The sequence below is a fragment of the Phytophthora parasitica genome, assembly GCF_000247585.1.
Source record: "Phytophthora parasitica INRA-310 unplaced genomic scaffold supercont2.50, whole genome shotgun sequence".
NCBI lineage: Eukaryota > Oomycota > Peronosporomycetes > Peronosporales > Peronosporaceae > Phytophthora > Phytophthora nicotianae.
In genome coordinates this window covers 252,352-266,394 of record NW_008649036.1, presented here as the reverse complement: position 1 = coordinate 266,394, position 14,043 = coordinate 252,352, and the positions used below count along the sequence as shown (strand labels likewise).

Below are 14,043 nucleotides of genomic sequence, written 5' to 3'. Positions count from 1 at the left end.
AAAAAACTCTCGGAAGGTATCAATCATCGACACTTTCGACCTCGGGAACTTGGCATTGAAGTCCTCCAAGTATGTGGCCCAAGTGTTCAACAACGGATTAGCTAGAACATCGTCCACTGCAGCGTTAAGCTTGAGTGCTCTGAAAATATCATCCGGGGTATCTCGATTCGCCAGCCAACGCTGAAGCTGGTCAGCCTGCAACTTGGTCGCGAGCTGTTCCATGGCCGGAATCTCCTTTGCGTTGACGAACATCTTCGCCAGAAATGCATCGTCAAAGTTGGTACGGAACGTATCGATCATAGAAACTTTCTCATCGGGGAACTTCGCATTGAAATCATCCAAGTACGCGCTCCAGGTATTGAATAATGGGCTGGTGAAAATGTCATCTGTTACCTCGTCAAGCTTGAGCGCCTTGAAGATCTCGTCTGGCGGGTCCTTGGTAGTCAGCCAGCGTTGGATTTGTTCAGTATACAACTTCGAAGCGAGTCTCTCCGTACGCAGATCTTTCTTCGCCGCAATGAGAATTTTTGCTAGTGCTTCTTTGTCGTAGTTTCTCGCAAATGCCGATATCATCGTAGTTTGTTTCATCGGTACCACTTTATTGAAGTGGTCTAAGTACTTTGTGTACATGCTCCAGAGTGGGTTCTCGAATACCTTTTCTCCCGCCTTATTCAGTTTGAGATACATAAAGACAACGTCAGGCGTCTTCAGGTTTGTTATCCATCCCTTGAAGAGCTCGTCCTCCATTCGCTGGGCCATACTCTTCGTACTCGGAGCCTTCATCCCGGTGACAATCATATGCGCCAGTACGTCATCAGCAAAGTTCTTCCGTACTATGTCAATAATGGACACTAGATCCTCGAGTTGCGGGTTCAAATTGAAATCCTCCACGTACTTCCCCCAATACTTAAACTGTGGATTGTCTAGGAGATCATCCCCTGTCTTGTCGAGTTGTAACAACTTGAAAAGTTCTTCCGGGTCTTTGTCTGCACTGAGCCAGATCTTGGATTGTTCGGCTTGTAATTTCGCGGCAGCCTTTTCTGTACTTGGTACCTTCCGCGCTGCTGCAAGTATCCCTATAACTTCTTCCTCGCCAAGATTATACGTCAGTTTCTCCATCACAGTTGTAGCCTCGCTGGGGTACTCCTTATTATAGTAGTTAATGTACTTGGACCAAGTCTGGAAACGTGGACTAGCTAGAAGCTGGTCTCCGGCCTTGTCGAGGGACAGTAACGTGAGAAGCTCGTCTGGTGTTCTTTCGTTCTTCAGCCAAAACTGAATCTGATCCGCTTCCAATAGTTTCGCAGTCCTAGCCGTGCTGGGTACTTTCTTGGCCGCTTCGATAATGTCCAGAACCCCTCGATCTTTGTAGTGTGTCGTAAGTGTACTGATCAACGTGACTCGATTCTTCCTATTCGCCTGTTTGGAGTTGAAGAACCTCATGTAGGTGGTCCAACCTGCAAGGGCCGAGTTGTCGAGGACTCCGACACCAGCCTTGTCAAGAAGAAGAATCTTAAACACATCATCTGGTGTCTTCTTAGCGGCCATCCAGTTTTCCATTTGCCGACTTTGTAGTTTAGTGGCGACGCTTTCGCTTTGTGTTACCTTTTTGCCCGCTTCGAACATCTTGGCTAGAGCATCGTCGCTGTAGCGAGCCCTCAATGTCGTGAGCATCGCGTCGTCGGCATTCGATTTCACTACGGCATTCGTATAAGCAGCCCAAACGTTGATATCCGGGTTGTCAAAAAGTTGATGCCCTGTCTTGTCAAGCTTTAACTTTCGGAACACGTAGTCCGGCGACTTCTCCTTGTTGGCCCAGTTTAGGAGTGTACCAGGCGTGATCTTTGTCTTGAACATACTTGTGAGTTTCGAGAGACCAGGAATTGACTTGAGACTGAATCCTCTCGCTTCGTCGTTCGCATCCGCGGTGCTTTCGGCCCTCAAGAGCCTGTAGTGCTTCACGCCCGCAGAGATGGACCGAACGGCAGCAGGGATATCAGCAGTGACCCTCTTCGAATCTTCGGTTGCATTTGAGCTAGCGAAGAATACTATAGCTAGTGCGAGCGCAGCGTAGCGACAACGCATGGTCTTGCCTGTTGGAGATCAATTAGCGAAGTGAGAAGCACGAACTGGATGCTACTTATCGAAAATTAGTTCTTGGAGGAGTTTTGCATGTGGTTTGTAGTGCACATACTCGTCTACCTCACAACGCTCAGCTCTATAAGATTGTCGAGAGCTTGTCATATATAATATATATCCATATGGCCCATGGCATTCGCGGTCGTAATCACACTGGTGATTGTCCTGTTTCGGTAAAAACAAAAAACATCCACCGGAAGTACGTTGTGAAACAACAACAACAACAACAGCAACAGTAATTGTGCAATGCAAAGTAGGCACCGGTTAGCATCTACTACTAGTAGAGTATGTGGTACCTGCAAGCAAATACACCCTTTAAACATAATGTATAACTTGTTAGCTGTTCACCTTCTGGAAATGAATAACATTCCAACAAATGGAAAGTTCATGGATAGACACGGAATTGTCTACGCTCCAAATTACCGTAATAATGGTAAATGACAAGATACTGGATTGTCCCCGTCCCTTTTTCGCAATCCGAACTTTCGAAAAACAAACAAAAAACATTTCATTCCTTGGTCCAGTTTTGCTGAAATGCAGATACATTGGTTGCATGTAAAAGTTATTCTCGCCCCAATTATTTTGGCTTAGTTCTATCAATTCCCTTCTCAGCCTTAATTATGCCATATGGTCATCTAATTCCATGCTAATTATGGGTTGCGTCATCTCCTCGGGTTTTGAGCTGGGATGTTTGAAGACGGAATACAGACGATCCCCTCGGTAGTAATCCCAAGGAATGAAATACTCCCTCCATAGCAATGAATTAACAGTTCCCGTTGACCACAAGATATTTTTCCCTCTCACCCCTCAATCGTAAAATGGAATACATTTGAAGTCAAATATTCCTTTTCTGGGGCTCGGGACTATGGAAACAGTCATAACTGCACATGAGCATTGTTGCTGCCAAGTCCGATCCGAGTATTGAACCGATGAAGCCTATTCTTTTGACTACTTTGGACATGATTCAATCATTAGGATCACGGAGAAGGGCTCAACCTTCACTCTAATTGCACACCTGTGACGGCAACACCCTCTTCTGAAGAGTCTTCACCCCACGAAACCCAACTGGCAAGTACCCTGGTCGGGTGTAGACTGGCGCACGGTTCGTGCCACGATTTGGTGGACAACTGCCAGACCGGAAGTGAGTCCAGTGCTGTTCAGCGTATCAATAGCTCCCAAGACCGTAGACTCTGTGAGCCCATGAGTTTAGCTCTGGGACAAACTAGGTATGTGAGCATGGTGCTAACATATTTGTTCAGCAGTCGTTGAGTATCGGTGAGTGTGAGGTAGAATGTTTGTGTGGTGAGGAGAGCAAAACAGGGTGAATCGCCAGTAATGAGCTACCTCTCATTAGTATATTTTTTTAAGGTACTCGGACTTTTGGATGTGTTCAGAGCGCTCCATAATACTTCTGTAAAATGTCCAAAATTCTGTCCAAAATTCAAAAGGCTTCCAAACTAAGTAATGGCATATTCGAAAAAAGAGGTTACAGGACTTTTAGACGATTTGGCATGATTATTTTCATCTCCGGAGTTGTGTCGACGCGCATGTCCAGATACTTGGGGTCGGGGACTCGCTGCTGGGAATCTTCACAGCACCAGCATGACGTCGTAAACGTCAGCCAGAGGCACCGCTGAGCATCGCCATCGAGCTGTTGTCCACCGCAAGCCCCCTCATCCTGAACCAACGCACCATCGTAGCGCTGTCGGCTGGTCAGACCGCGTATTGTGGCTCCAGTCGCCAAATGATTCCGCACTTCGCGTCAGCAGACTACGACTGTCCGCAGTACATGAACCCGGCCGAGAACTTCATCAGTCTAGTGAATACAGACTTCGCAGACGTCCCGCAGATGATGTAGTCGTACACCCAGAGCGAGATCCGCAAGGAACTGATCAACCGCATCAAGAGCGACCGCAAGACGCTGCAGCATTAGCCGGACATTGAGCAGCCGTCGCCATCGTCGCTGTGTCAGTTCGGTGTGCTCATGTACAGTAACAGGCTGAACATCCGGGATCCTGGGATCTACTGGGTCCACTTGTTCATGTACATCTACCTGAGCTTTATGGTGGGGACCATGTACCTGAGTACGAACGACGACCTGACGGAGGAGGGCCTGATGACGCTGCTGTTCTACGTATACGCGTTCCTGGTGTTCATGTCAGTGCCCCTGCTTCCGTTCTTTATTGAGCAGCGCGCCATGTTCGCGCGCGAGCGGGCCAGCAGCTCGCTGAGCGTCGTGCTCCAAATTCCTGGACACGTTGCTCGGCACCTTCCTGACCACAGCAATGTCGACAGCGCTGGTGGCACTGCTGACGGATCTCAACGCCGTCGAACACTTCCTGTTGAACATGTTCCTGCCGCTGGTGGTGTCCAAGACTTGATCGGCGCCGCCGCGCCGCGCAACATCATTGGCATTGCGCAGGACGGCGTGTCCGGCATAATAATGCGGTGAGAGGGATTCATGGTGCCGCCCGACTCGATCCAGGATGAGGGTACTACCTGGTCTTCTACTCGTAGCCGTTTGGGTCGTTCATGTTTAAGAAGTACGAGAGCGAGACGTTGGAGCAGGTGCAGGGGTCGCTACCAAGTAATACAGGAGAACGTAGAAGTCACACGCGATATGATGCTGCTTATTGTATTCGATTAATGATAAGAATAATTAAGGTTGGTGGTAAACGCTTATTGATGAGTTATTCAATACTCTCGGGGCACGATTGGCGCCGAGCAAGATCAACTTCACCAATACCAATTGTACCAAAGTTTATGTAGATGTAGGCAAGAAGCTCGACCTTTTCAACGGAAAGTCGGTTTCTTCTCTTAGAGTGGATGTGGCCAAAACTGCTCCAAGCGCGTTCATTTGCTGCCGATGAAGTGGGTACAGCAAAAACGATCCTTGCAATTTGCTTAAGCAAAGGGAACTCTTTCGCACTTCTGGACCCTTGGGCTTGACTCCGAATATCTTTCTCGCACCACGCTGCCACCTCGCCGTTTCATGCTTTTAAAAGCAAGGATTTCAGCTGTCAATTAAGGCACACCGGCACTTGAGGTTAGAAGGCCGCAGCGTTCAGCAAGTATGCAAGCTTGATCCTCTACATCATCGTCATCGTTACCGACAAAGCCATCAAGGTCCATTGATGGGTCCAACATGAACGCTATTCCTATCGTGTTCGTGTGAACGTAGCTCCAGCGTTACTTTATCTTGGTACGAAAGAATGTTTGTAGCTCATCAAGCTTCAAAATACCAACATGCGTGTACTCCCGCGCTTGTGCTGTTGTTTGAGCGCCGCTATAGGCGGTTGCTGAGGAACATACAGCATCACTAAGTAGTTCAATACAGCCTTGGCTTTCATGGACAGATTGAAGCGAAGCCACGGCTGGAGTTTGTGAGATTGCTGTGTCCTCCTCTTTTTCTTCCTCGTCTTCGGGTGAAGTAACCCCGTACGCTGAGTGATACCTTAACCACCGAAACCATTTATAAACCCCTGACACAAACACCGAGTCCGACTCTAGGTGTCTGAGTGCAGTGATCATTGGATCCAATAGTCGAACGACAGTCCTTAACCCACTCCAAAAGCCAATATCACGAACTAGGCTTACGATATAGGCTAACTTTTTCGGTTTGGAGCTGTTCCGCGATAACGATCGCGAAATTGCTCGTACTCAGGACTTAAACAAAGTTTTCCAGAATGCCTTGGCTGTTGAGTACGCTCTGAAGACAGGTAAAAACTGAGTACCATCTTGTTGGCACTGGTAGAACCGAGTTCCTTGCGCTCAAACCATGGTCGCGAACGCCTTGTTGATTCCGCTTAAATTCATCAAGTAGCACCAAATGGACTCTGACAAAACGAGTAATAGCCACAGCTCTTTTCAATTGCGATAACCAAAGGGAACCGACAAACGTCTTGCATGAGAAGATTGAGAACGTGAGCAGAGCACCCACCAGTTACCACATTAGGCCGGCGAGTTTGAACTTGACCCGATGCAGTTCTAACGTTTTTTGCGTTGTATGTTATTACAACGATCACACGCGCGGTCGTAGTACTTTCAATCTCTGCAACCACCTTCTCAATTTCTCCAGCGAGATATGAAGCTGTGTGTTGCTCAGACCTAGTTGGCCAAGAAGACCAGAACAACGTAGGCATACCCAGCGCAACTACCATGAAGTCGATGATACTGGCACCGTTAATATTACTCCAGCCGTCCGTGACCAGAGATACGTAGTCTTGCTCGTTGATCAGATCGAGAACATGTAGGTGTACTTCTTGACGAACACGGTTTAATAGAACCCCGCTAAGCTTGTGCCTCGAAGGCACCTTCATTGTTGGAGCCAAGAGAGAAATAAACTCACGAAAAATTCGCGCGTCAACCAGCACAAATGGTAGGGCACAAACGAAAAAAAATCTTTGCCAAAGCCATTTCGATGGCGTCTTGAGTGAGTTTGTTGGGGTTAGAGAGGGAAGGTACATCCGTGACAGGTAGTGGGTCCGTAGCAACGGGTTTCGGTCGCAAAGAAATTTGAACATCTCAGGGGACGTTAGGACACTGTGTAGAGCTGATCAAGCGCTTCAGAAGTTGTCGCGGGGCTTTCCATTCTTCTTAAGCGTATCGCAATACTTGCAGCGGCCATGCTTCTTTCCATTCTCCCTTTCAATGTAGTAGTTGCCCCATATTTATTGTTACGGGGATGCCCAGTTCTTGAAGGCGATGCACGAGACGAGCGGGGTGGAGCTGGAGAACGTGGAGGACGGGATGAGTTGTCGTCCTAGGCTGCGGAGAGAATGTTATCGGTCGAGTTACTGGGGGCGAGTTAAGCTGTTGGCTTGACGGACTGGAGTACGATATGCCATCGCGATAAGGGCTGTAGCGTGGAGAGCGTCTCAACACGGAACCAGGTAAAGAACGGAACGGGCTGGTCCGGGAGCGTGCTGACCGAGCAGCTGACGGAGGAGATGGAGCTGCTGGAGTGGTTTTTCGCTGGTCAGCGATAGGAACTCGATCTGGCGTCACGGAGCTGCTGCTTCTTCGAGGGGGGGGGCGCGATACACACGTTGCTTCTTTGAGGACTGATCGAAGATCGCTGTCGCTGAGTTTTAGACACTTTTGGACACTTCTAAACAGTTTTGAAATTTTGGAATAATTTTAAACATTCTTTATTCGTCCAATCCAAAACCATCCCTAACTCGGACCCATTTTTATGGTACATTCGTGAATAGGAACACCTTAGACATGAATAAAAATAAATTTGCGTCTCCCAACGCTATAACTACCGAGGAAATCGCCTGTACTTATCAAAAATCGAAGTCGAATACCGTATTTGATATCTCATACTTCATACCCCGTATTCATGAAGTTGTAGTACAGATTAACGTATGTGTATTTGTTGCGGTTAACTACCTACTCCCGCGTTCGCGCTCTGCTAGTACAGATTAATGTGGCATACATGATAGAACCCGTGGACAGCACCTCGTATTAGGCATAGCAGTAAAGCATATTTGAAAGTTGAGCACCAATACTACAGCCAAGGTGCAGCCACTTGATGCCGGCAACATTGTTAAAGCGACGGTATCGACACAGACAACTACTGCGGGCGCTCGGTAAAGAAGAAGAAGGTCGAACTCGCGGAATCTACGACGTAGATCACTATATAGCGGTGGGTGAAATCGTGCTGGGTCACGCCGGGGCCGATGGTCTTGCATTAGACTGCTTTCGACACGCTAAGATCGTGACTCGGATGACATCACGCGTCGCTCTCGGTGGGGGCGGATGAGCTAATAAACGAAGAGATTATTGACTGCACGAGCTGTCTTCGACTTCGAGATCGAATTATCATCGACGACTTTGCTTGCAATCCTGCTGAAGACGATGCTGCCATGGAGTAGTTAACGAAAGAATACCGAACAAGTTATTCGGAATAACTTTAGCCAAGAGGTGCTCTATGGACCGACACATCAAGCCAATCAGGGGCTACAAATAGGCATAGTTTCTTACAATGCACCCTAAACTAATATATGTACCACTATTTTACGTAGTTTCACCCACATTAAATGTACTCCCCTGCTATAACCCAAAGCTAATGTTTTTAATATGTGGTTGCTGTTAAAGAGTAACTCGACTCACGTTCGTTTTATTAACACAGTGGGGGACGACCTTGATGATGATACGATAATGCGTTCGCTGAGAGTCAGGCAGTTTCATGCATTGGTCCCAGTGTGGTCAAATTTTAAAATAAAAACCTAATTTAGATCATATTTGGTGCAAAACTCTCACCAAAAATGCGTGTTGAAAAATTGATGGAGCGAACTCGCAACTCCAAGCTACCTAGAGTATATTTCGCTTGGAGGGGCCTTGGTTGATACTGTGGGCGGATTCGGACGTCAATTCCGGATATTTTGTTAGTATGGGCTACATACGTAATAACATCTTAAATGCAAGTGCACGAATTGCACAAAACGTTGTGTATACGTGAAAGTATTTTCGTGCACTTTCGTGTAATGGACAAAACAGCCCTAGCTGAGAGTGCCACGCCAGAGCAGACCACAAGGAGAATATAGGTTATACGGAGTGTCGTTTTCATGCTTCATGAGCACCCGGATCTTGATGCAACACGTATTAATATCACGTGTGTCGCCCAATTCCTAAGGGCTGCTGAAATACCACCGAAGCTACAACTACGCGTACATGACCAACTGTGCTGAGAACAAGAACCCAACACTACTCAGATATCGGGAACAAGCTTCTTTCATGCTCGCTAAAGGCTATCAGATCTGCCGATTTGAGGACCTTAGCTAAAGTATTCGACTACTCTATACACTATACATATTGGGAACTACCATGGATTGCATCGGTATCAGATATAGGAGTATATCGGGTTTAGACTGGTAGTGCTTCGGTACGAACTAAACATACAGGATTAATTCGTGCCCGTGTGTTGTGTCTTACAGTTTCATGCAATACAAATATCAGGTGATATTTTGTCACATTCGCATGGATTCTACGAGGTATCGAGCAGCGGAGGGAACACCATACATGATCACATTGACTTAGTAAGAGAATAATGTTATGGGTTCTGCCTATTTGATGCGTTTGCATGCGCCTGGCCCCCGTTGTTGTTGTTGGAGTTGTCGTTTTCGATACATTAACTGATCCGGATACGATCCCGCTTTCATACTCTTATACTACAGCGTTATATTATGGTACGTACTAGGCAGTAAAACGACTATTTTAACGCAAATTTACACTAATTCGTTGGGGTAGCGCTCGCGCATATCCTTGAATATGCCATTTCACGTCGTATTACTCCTCGACTGGCGCATAGTATTGCAGATGCAAACCGCGTTCATTTGCATCGCTTGTCAATGCACAATTCCGCCATACTTCTGTTCGTAGTGATTGGCAAAAAGGTAGATAATTTGAGTCCTGCCAGTTCAGAGCCGTAGCAGCAGAGGGTTCCTTGGAGGGTGGAGTGCCGCGGTTACCAAAAAAAAAAAAAAAACGATCTGAGCCAGTACTTTTGGCTAGCTCAGGTATGATGGAAGATCCGAGACCAAGATTCTCCATCTTTCAAAATATGAATTGGTCTGAAATATCGGCGAGGAATGGAGAAAATAATTCGCTGAGTATTGTGATTTTTCCGGGAAGGTAATATATCTCGTTTTTTTTTGGATGTTTCGTATTGCTGGATCGGCAGATGTGATTCCAGTCCAAGTCACCGACGATTTACTAGATCATATAAAGCTTCTTCTGGGAAAACAGCTGTTACTCGGACAGTCGGATTAATACGTTGAAGTCGGTACCTGAAGCCGGTAAACTGAGTCCGGGGATAGTCACTCCCATTAAGTTAGCTTCCAGCAATTTTAAAACGCGTTGATAAGCAATGTTTCTGTATACCTGCAGAAGATGTGGTTTCGCATATCACCTTTGGAATGACACTAACATTGACCACATACTAAGCCAGTGCATGCATTCTTCAGAGGTATGTGCTGCCTACTGAAGCCGCTGCACACACCACCGATTTTTGCATTTTTGAATTTTGTCTCTATCCAGATTGTGATCCTAGTAGACGAACAAACAGCTTTATCGTCATGAGCTACGCATGAAGCATTATAAATGTAGGTAAAACCTTTAAACAAGGTTCTTTTTTAACGACGGGCATGTATAAGTACCGCCAAGTCAAACTCAGTGTCATTCTTGATTTTGTTTTCCCAAGGCACAAGAGATATCCTCTCTACTGCTTGGGCCATTGTGACGCTACCACGGTATTATGTATTTTTGCATTTTCACGTGTTTGTACGCTGTGCGACCTCCTCTGCTTTTCATGCGTGGTGTGCTTGCTTGCGTTGAGGTTAACATTGCTGTTCCACAAGGAGGTTAAGTTTTGTGTTCGACACAGTACTTCTACTGCGTTTAGTGTGCTCTGTAATGAGGTTAATTTTGCTGTTCCACATGGAGGTTAAGCTTAGTGTTCAATACGGTCCTACCAATTCATACGATAACTACGGTTGATTAACTTGTAATACACGCTGTATTAACCCTTTTAGCCATGCCTATCCTTATGCTTCAGTCTCGTTGAGCGTGTTGTCTTTCACAGCTTCGTCTTCGAAGAACTTCTTGCAGGTGACTCGACCAGGCACTCGCGTACGTCCTCCAGGCTCGCGCGGCATGTCTTCCTCTCGGGCAAATGACGTCGATGGCTGGCAGCAGGGCGGCGGAGGCTACAGTCGTGTTTATGGTAAGTCGTAGGTGGCGGATTGCCTCATCGCTAATTCGAAGCTTGTGTTTTTTTATGTAGCAATGCAGCACGACTTGAACTCCTTGTACGAGCTGACGACGTTCTTGGTGGGGCATGAAGATGGAGTTGTGTAGGCTTGGGTGCGGATATCAAACTGAGTGGCAGCACACGTGGGGCGCTCGATTGCAGAAGCATTGACTGGACTACATGAATAGGTAACATTGTTTTTATGCATTTACTTACCGGAAACTAACTAAAATAGGTTTGTTGTATGTGAAGGGGCAGGATCAAGAATGTGACCTGAAGCTTGGAGTTGCTGATAGCGGAGAATGTGCTGGTTTAGACTGCCATCTTTGTGAAGTTTGCGCATGGACTTCAGGACATTCTGCGCGCCACGGGCTGTGATGTTGTGCTGTTTCAGGAACGTCAACAGCGCGGTTTCGGCACTCTCACCAATCTTCAGGACATCGTCACGTTATTGCGGGGAGCTCTCAACAAGTTTGAAGCCGCCTTCGAGGAACAGCGTGGGGTAAGCGCATGCATAGTCTCTGGGTCCGTTCAACTCCACATCCGCGGTTCTAGAGTTTACCAAGTGAACCAAGCGTCTTTCAAACTTGAAGCCGGAGAGGTACGTCGTCGCTTGCGTGGTTATTCGCTATTTGTACACTCACTTGTCTGTTGCAGATCTTGGCTTCCATCACAGACAACCGGGCATCTATAGTCTTGTTCACCTGGATTAACTGTTTAATCAAGGCTGTTTGACGACGACACACGGGGCGCTTTGTGACGTCGGCCGTTGTGTCTTGTGCGATTGAGGTGTCAGGTTTGGAGGAAACAGAGGCAAGGTATGACGACCAAGCGAGGAGATCACTAACGAAGAACCCTCTCTCAATGGCACACGCCTCCAGACATTAAATTGCAGGACTATCAGCTGCAAGCGCCATCAGCGCGGGATAGTGGCGGATCAGGTAGGTCATGACGCTGTCCAGAACGACGCGCGCATTGACATTGTACTGTTCTGAGGCGAGTCCTGACGAAGCCGCGAATAGCTCTGAAGCAACAGATCGAATGCCGATCTTTCGTGGTAGAATCAAAAGAATCGAGGTCTTACCGTTTGACGGTTTCTTCAAGGTCGCATTGCAGAGAACACGAGAAACTTTATGATCTTTTGCAGGAGTATTGAAGACGTACGCGAAGGTCTTGTTCGTCGGCGTCATTTTCCAAGTACCACGATCGAAAATCCACTCAACACACATCCCAGCACCGTTGGCATGTTGACCCCCACCCCGACGAAATGAATGAGATGTCAAACGCTCTGTCACACCAGCCTTTATTGCAGCTTTCCCCAAGACACGGTTGACGTTGCTGTGGATACCTGGCGCGTCTTCTGTTGACTTCAAGGGACGACGTTGTCACAGATATCCAGTCTGATTGCAGTGGTTGGGTATCAAATGCCAGTGCAGCCGATGGATCGGAGCCGGACCCTGAGATGGATATTGCGCTGGCAAAGGAATTTCTGGATGGATTTGGAGGCGCCGACGCTGTTTTGGCGGGTAACTTGCTGGACAGAACACAGAGATAATTTTCGACTACTGGATGGGGTCCAATTTAAGAACCGGACGTGTATGATGAGCTACAGACTCCTTATGTTCCTGTTGAAGGCGCTAGTAGCTACCCGGGACTTCGCCAAGGCTATTCCGGACCCACTCCTGAAGTACTGCATCGTGGGGACTCGCCTATGGCGTTGTTCTTTTACTTCATGCCGGTTGCATTGTGGCAGCACGTTGCTGTCTGTTCAAACAAGTATCAAAGAGATATGCTCCACGCTCGTGTTGCCGATGCGTACAAGCGCCACAAGCGACGCTGTCAAGCGAATCCTGCCACGAAGAAGAAGACACGGCGCGATGTGCTACAGGAGCTTCAAGCAGTTCCTCCAATCAAACCACACGAGCTGTGCCGCTTCGTGGGACTACTGATCGCGCGAACAATTTGCCCAAACTGAGAAAAGCTGGCAAACCACTGGAAAACCACCGACGAGGGTGATTCCACGTGGAGCGCTCAGTTCTGTGATGGCAAGAGATCGATTCATGGATATATGCAGAAATCTACACTTCAATGATAACGACGACCCAAGAGCGACCACGGATCGAGCCTGGAAGATTCGCAAGGTCGTTGAAGTGCTGCAGCGGACGTTTCGCGAAGGATACGTGCCACCTGTATAGCTTTCATTTGATGAAGCCGTGCTTCCAAGCCGCAGCAGCTTCAACAAGATGCGCGTCTACATGAAAGCAAAACCGCACAAGTGGGGAACGAAGCTCTTTATGTTGTGCAGTGCACATACGGCGTACTGCATCAGGTATTTTTTTTTTGGTTCTAAAAATTTCTTATCCTGTATTATTCAGTTTACTAATGGAAGTTTGTTCCTGTTTAAACTGCATTATGCAGGTTTGAAGTATACTGCGGCAAGAAAAATTATGCAAGCGACTTTGCCCAACTCGACAAGAAGGAAGGCCCTGCTGCCGTCGTTTGGAACCTGCGCGAAGTGTTCGGTGACGCGCCGTTGCTCGCATGAGACTGGTTGTCATCGATCGCTTCTACACCTCGGTTGCTCTCCTGATTCAGCTACTACTGATGGGGTACTATTGTGTGGGCACTATAATGACGAATCGCGTTGGGTACTGCAAACAGATCTTTTGTAAGATGAAAACACAGCCAAAAGATGTGGATCGGGGGACGTGTAGGAATTGTGTAGTCTTCTAAAGTACCTGGCCTACGCGCAATTTGCTGGATGGATTCAAAACCTGTACACTTCTTGGCTACGGGTGGAAGTGTGGATTTGGATAGAGTCGTTCGCAAAGACAAAGCTGGTGAACACCACGAAGGCGTCGCCCCCCGTATTATCAAGGACTACCATCAGTTTTTTTTTTTTTTTTTTTGGGGGGCATCGACGTACATGACCAGCTCCGATTGCAACGATACTCCCTCCAGCGGGCTGTCACTTTTCGGAAGTATTACAAGAGCCTCGTGCTGGGGCTTATTGACATCGCTATAGTGAACAGCTACATTGTGCACAAGGCCTACCACAAGGACAAGACTTCAAAGCCGTTGACTCACGTTAAATTCATGAAGCGCCTCCACTTGCAGCTCACCCAGCTCCAAGAAGCGGACATGTTCGA

At 47.4% G+C, this 14,043-nt stretch overlaps 3 protein-coding genes across 3 annotated transcripts in view; 2 read left to right on the top strand and 1 right to left on the bottom strand.

The window, feature by feature from the left end:
- Positions 1-2,109, bottom strand: part of PPTG_15594 (hypothetical protein) — a gene marked incomplete at its 3' end in the record, with an annotated part of 2,415 nt that extends 306 nt beyond the window's left edge. The window contains exon 1 of the mRNA XM_008912849.1: positions 8-2,109. Coding sequence (XP_008911097.1) covers positions 8-2,085 — 2,078 coding nt within the window. The 5' untranslated portion in view covers positions 2,086-2,109. The remainder of the gene's footprint in view (positions 1-7) is intronic.
- A 1,774-nt stretch (positions 2,110-3,883) lies between these two features.
- On the top strand, positions 3,884-4,591 carry PPTG_15593 (hypothetical protein; the record flags this gene model as incomplete). Its single annotated transcript, XM_008912848.1, has 2 exons — positions 3,884-3,993; positions 4,132-4,591. The coding sequence occupies 2 exons, from the start codon at positions 3,884-3,886 to the stop codon at positions 4,589-4,591; spliced, it is 570 nt and encodes a 189-aa protein (XP_008911096.1).
- Positions 4,592-10,825: 6,234 nt separating this feature from the next.
- Positions 10,826-12,869, top strand: PPTG_15592 (hypothetical protein; the record flags this gene model as incomplete). The annotated part of the gene is made up of 7 exons (XM_008912847.1): positions 10,826-10,867; positions 10,936-10,974; positions 11,211-11,495; positions 11,552-11,623; positions 11,684-11,712; positions 12,269-12,420; positions 12,481-12,869. 7 exons carry the CDS (start codon positions 10,826-10,828, stop codon positions 12,867-12,869), a joined length of 1,008 nt encoding a protein of 335 aa, XP_008911095.1.
- Positions 12,870-14,043: the final 1,174 nt, after the last annotated feature.